At 34.7% G+C, this 4,692-nt stretch overlaps 1 protein-coding gene across 2 annotated transcripts; it reads right to left on the bottom strand.

Annotated features, from left to right (window-relative positions):
• Positions 314–3,842, bottom strand: LOC107639429 (probable serine/threonine-protein kinase PBL11). Of its 2 annotated transcripts, none has more exons than XM_021121290.1 (5): positions 2,385–2,506; positions 2,129–2,264; positions 1,817–1,959; positions 1,592–1,715; positions 314–1,091 (listed from the first exon to the last, which is right to left on the bottom strand). In XM_021121290.1, exons 2-5 carry the CDS (start codon positions 2,163–2,165, stop codon positions 634–636), a joined length of 762 nt encoding a protein of 253 aa, XP_020976949.1. In that variant the 5' UTR covers positions 2,166–2,264; positions 2,385–2,506; the 3' UTR covers positions 314–633. The 2 variants fall into 2 exon arrangements, with proteins under 2 accessions (XP_020976949.1, XP_016198411.1); XM_016342925.2 differs by lacking the exon at positions 2,385–2,506 and adding an exon at positions 2,528–3,842 and having other exon boundaries at positions 614–1,091.

Genomic DNA, 4,692 nt, shown 5'->3' with positions numbered 1-4,692 from the left:
AGGTAAATTCTTTATTTATACTATTAGAAATGAAGTTTAAAATTTAGAATTTAGCATTTAAGATTTAGAGTATTGATAAAAAATAATAAATTTTATTAATCATATAACATTACCCTTTTAAAAATAATATCTTTCAGAAATAATAACTCTTTATTTATTTAAATAAAAACCCATAATTTAAGAATGACAAATAAAAGCATATGAAGAGTATATTTCCATATATTCTCTCACTTTTTCATTTTCTTTTACTCTTTTCGTTGTTATACAATATTCTGAGAAGTTACGAAATTCGACAAAAAAATTCAAGTTGGAATAAGTTACAAATGAAACCATGTCTGATTTTCCCAACTCTAATGAAGAATCAAAGTAACATTACTGTTTTGTACAAGGGTCCAAAAGTAATGAACACCTTAGAGATTCATCATTCATAATTCCCATATCACATGGGACTCGTATATGCCTAACAATGACTCAGAAAAACAAAACTCTAATGTAACTCAAAATACAACATATGACTAACACAGTAACATAAACTATACATTCCATTGCTTACATAAATATGGTCCTTAGCACCCCCTAAACCTTCGAGCTGGTTTTGTTCTGCTTGGTTCTCGTCAAATGACAACTCTTTCATCACTGAAGAAGAGAAACTGAGGGCCGTGGATAAGCCGAGGCCATTTTGGGAGCATCTGCACTGCCTTTGCCAGGAGCATGACGGCCATTGAGATTGCTGGAACCACGCGTGTGATGCTCTTTCGGATTAGTGCTTCTTTTGTGTGAGTCTTTTGATTCCTGAAGCTGCTCCAATGCTTTTACCACTTCGTCCATATTCGGCCTGGCCTTAGGCTCAACCGCAAGACATTGCATTGCAAGGGCGGCTGCTGCCTGTGCTCGACTCTGGGAATATTGGCCTTCAAGACGAGGATCCATTACACGAAAAACTCTGCGTTTATTAGACAGATAAGGCTTGGCCCATTCAACTAAGTTGTGCTCTCCAGTTGGTTGGTTCTTGTCTATTGCTTTTCTCCCCGATATCATTTCGAGAAGAACTACTCCAAAACTATACACATCACTCTTAGAGGTGAGGTGACCTAGCAACCAAGAATGAAAAAAATAAAATACAATATTAACTCACAACAACACAGTAGGCATTAGGCATTACTTACTTTTTTGAATGCAAAAAAACAAAAGAAAAAGACAGTAGAAGCTGCTCAAATCTGAGTACATAAATCACAAATTCTAAATAGACAAAAAAAATCTTCATAAATTATACTTGAAAGTTGAAATAGATTATGTTCTGAATATAGAGGGATTGTGCATCTTCATAAAAGTGACAACATAGAACGTTGAAAATCAATATTCCAGAAAACTTGAAGACTCAGGGACTACATACATGAAAGGATGCTGAAAGCTCTACAAATGGAACAAGTAAACACCAAACAATTGAGAGTATTTCAGTAGCTGACAAAAAATTGGCCATGGAAAATTATGTGAAAATAAAATCTATGAGCTGAGAAAAGGTGAGTTTCTTTTGCATGGAAAATCAGTGCCAGAAACCCAACAATACAGTTTGGAACAAGAGAGATGATACCTGTTGCTAGATACTCTGGCGCCGCATATCCCCGTGTTCCCATGACCCGAGTAGAGACATGGCTTCTATCACCTGTTGGACCATCTCTGGCCAACCCAAAATCAGAAAGTTTGGCATTGTAATTCTGCAGAGAAGCATGCAATGAAGTAGTTTAGTAGAACTATGAAATCCATCATATTCCAAAACAACAACGGGACATGCTCGAGTCTGCAATGATGTACATACAGTATCAAGGAGGATGTTTGCAGTCTTAAAGTCGCGGTATATGACTTGAACTTCAGGACTATGAAGAAAAGCAAGACCTCGTGCAGCCCCAAGAGCAATTTTCATTCGCAAATTCCAAGAGAATGGCTGGAAATAGGAACCTCCTGCATTAAACAATGATTTCGAGTGACATTACTATTAGAACTTAGTAGGGATTAAGTTTAAGCTATGAATATTTGGCCAAAAAAAATCAGTAATAACAAAACTTTTATGAGGAACAAAAATGATGAAACTTAAAAGAACTGAAAATTTCACAAAATTTACGGTACTAACTTCTGAACAGATGATTCTCGACGCTACCCTTAGGCATAAATTCATAAACCAGAAGCCGGTGGTCATCCTCCAAGCAGTATCCTATCAACTTGACAAGATTAGGATGCTGAAGTTGCCCCAGATAGTTGATTTCAGCCTATGAATTCAACAACACAAAACAAGTTACTATTACACAGCCGGGTTTAGATATTTGTTAAGCTACATTATGATAATAAAAATCCATCTAAAATGCCCACAAGATCAAAGGAAAACATACAGTTCCACAGAATCCCTAAAACAGGTTCAGAAAAGGAACCTCAACGAGTATCCGAAAATCTTGCAGTTGCCAAGCTAAAATTTGAAGAGCCAAATAAATAAGCATGAGAGACAAAACAAAACAGAAAAAGAATTTATACTTACCAACCATTCCTTGTGACCCTGGAGCCCATCTAGGTTAAGCCTCTTCACGGCAACGATCATTCCTATGCCTGGTTTTGTAGCAGCAAGTGAATGCTCATCAATCCATCCCTTAAAAACTGAACCAAACCCTCCCTCGCCTAAGACACTATCTGGCCGGAAATTCTTTGTGGCGGCTCTTAGTTCATTGTAGCTGAAGTTTTTCAAATTAGATGACTGTAATATCTCAGACAATGTTTAAAAAGGCTCACCATGTTTGGTCTTAAAACTAACAAGGAAAAGAACCTAAGCTGAGACATAATACCAAATTTACATGGACTCCATAAAACCCCAAATTACTATTATGTTATTCTGAAATGAATTACATTCAAACTCAAATTACAATTTTTTCGTTTACCCCAAAGGAACGATATGAAGAAAACTATTCTGTCTAGAGATTTGCAAACGGGAAATATGAAATTTGATAAAAACCTACAATCTACAGTTAGGCGCGAATCTAGAGTTCAACAATCCAATGATTATCTCATATTAAACCTTTTTTTGTGAAGCATAAATCACAAAATCAGCGGGGAAAAAACCATAGTATCTTAACTTGCAAGGATCTCAAATTCTCAATGCATGTTCCACACACACTACGATACATGCACATGAATTCATAAAAGTCCACAAAAGTTAAAACCTTTTAGGTCTAAACTACCACAAACCCATATTCCATTTCAACCAAAACCAACATAGAACCAAAAATCTAGAGAAAAATGAACATCGGATTATGAAAGTATTAAGAGGAAGCAAAAGAATGTGAAGATGGAAGTCAACACAAGAAGCAGACCTGTGTTGGAAGGATTAATAGCCTTAATCCGGTTGCTCCAACAAGCACCCATCAACAAAACGTTTCAAAAAAGTTCAAAGTTTCAAATTTTGAAAGGAAAAGGGAAATTTGTATAGGATTGGTGGCCAAAAAAAGCAAAAATACAATCCAAAAAAGAGGAACAAACAAGAAAAACTGAAGAAGTGAAGAACCCACTGCCAGTAGGGTTTCAAAGGAAGATCCCTATTCCCCCCCAAGGGAGAGTATCTGAGAAATTCAGGAACTTTTCAAAGCTTTTTGCGATGATGATGAGAAGGATCATGGAAGCAACGAAGGAAGGGGGTAAAATTGGAAATTTGGGTGGCTTTGTTAAATGGACTGAGAAGAGGCTATTATTTTGAGGAGCCTTTTCGGACCATTATTGTGGCAAAGGCAGGAAAGTAGATTGGAAGATTGACTTCACTTTGCGCTGTGAGCTTTTTTTTTATTTTATTTTTTCCAATTTTGTCATTTTGCACCTTACTTGCTTTAATGCAGGAATGAATGAATGATAATACAGGAATCAAGAATGATAATGTTTTCTATTTAATATATTGACAAATGACAACTTAAAAAGCTTATATTTTCTATTTAAATTTTTATTTAGTATTTTACTATTTTTAGAACATTCTTAGTGTACTTGTTAGTAAAAATTTAAAAATCATTAAAAGAAAGTAAAAATATGGATGATGATGAGAAATAGCTTGAAACGTTTACTTTATTAAGAATAAAATCAAATATCTTTTGTTAATTAATTATTTGTGTCTATTGAGGTGATACATATATATAAAATGATTTTTCAAAGTACTCCAAGTGTAAAGTGTAAAGTAACTTTGTTATTAACTTTTCTAGTAATTGTCAATGAAACCAATGTACATTTAAGAAAATTTAGGATATTTGAATCTTACCTTCAGTAAAATTTTTTAAATTAATTTGTATATCGGTAAAGTTTTACATTCAAGTGATTAAACCAATCAAGTCTTTTAGATTCACACGTTTTTTTTTATGCTTCTCCCTTCGTACTTCTTCTTCTTTTTCTTCTTGAAATTCACACACGCACTTTCTTCTTCTTCCTTTCTTCTTATTTTCCTTCTTTTTTCTTCTTCTTCACATATGATGCTACGTCTTCTTCTTTTCCTCCTCTTTTTTCATTATTTTTCTCTTTCGTTACCGTCGTCACCAACACCACATCCTCTTCCTCCTCCTCCTCCTCCTCCTTTTTTTCCTTCTTTTCTCATTAAAATTTCTCCTCCTCCTTTCTTTTCATCATTTTCCTCCATCATCATGATCATCATCGTTATCGTCATTGTCATGTTCTTCT

This window comes from Arachis ipaensis, chromosome B04, assembly GCF_000816755.2.
Source record: "Arachis ipaensis cultivar K30076 chromosome B04, Araip1.1, whole genome shotgun sequence".
Lineage (NCBI taxonomy): Eukaryota > Viridiplantae > Streptophyta > Magnoliopsida > Fabales > Fabaceae > Arachis > Arachis ipaensis.
Note: the sequence above shows the minus strand (reverse complement) of the source record. Positions and strands in the feature narration are given on the sequence as shown.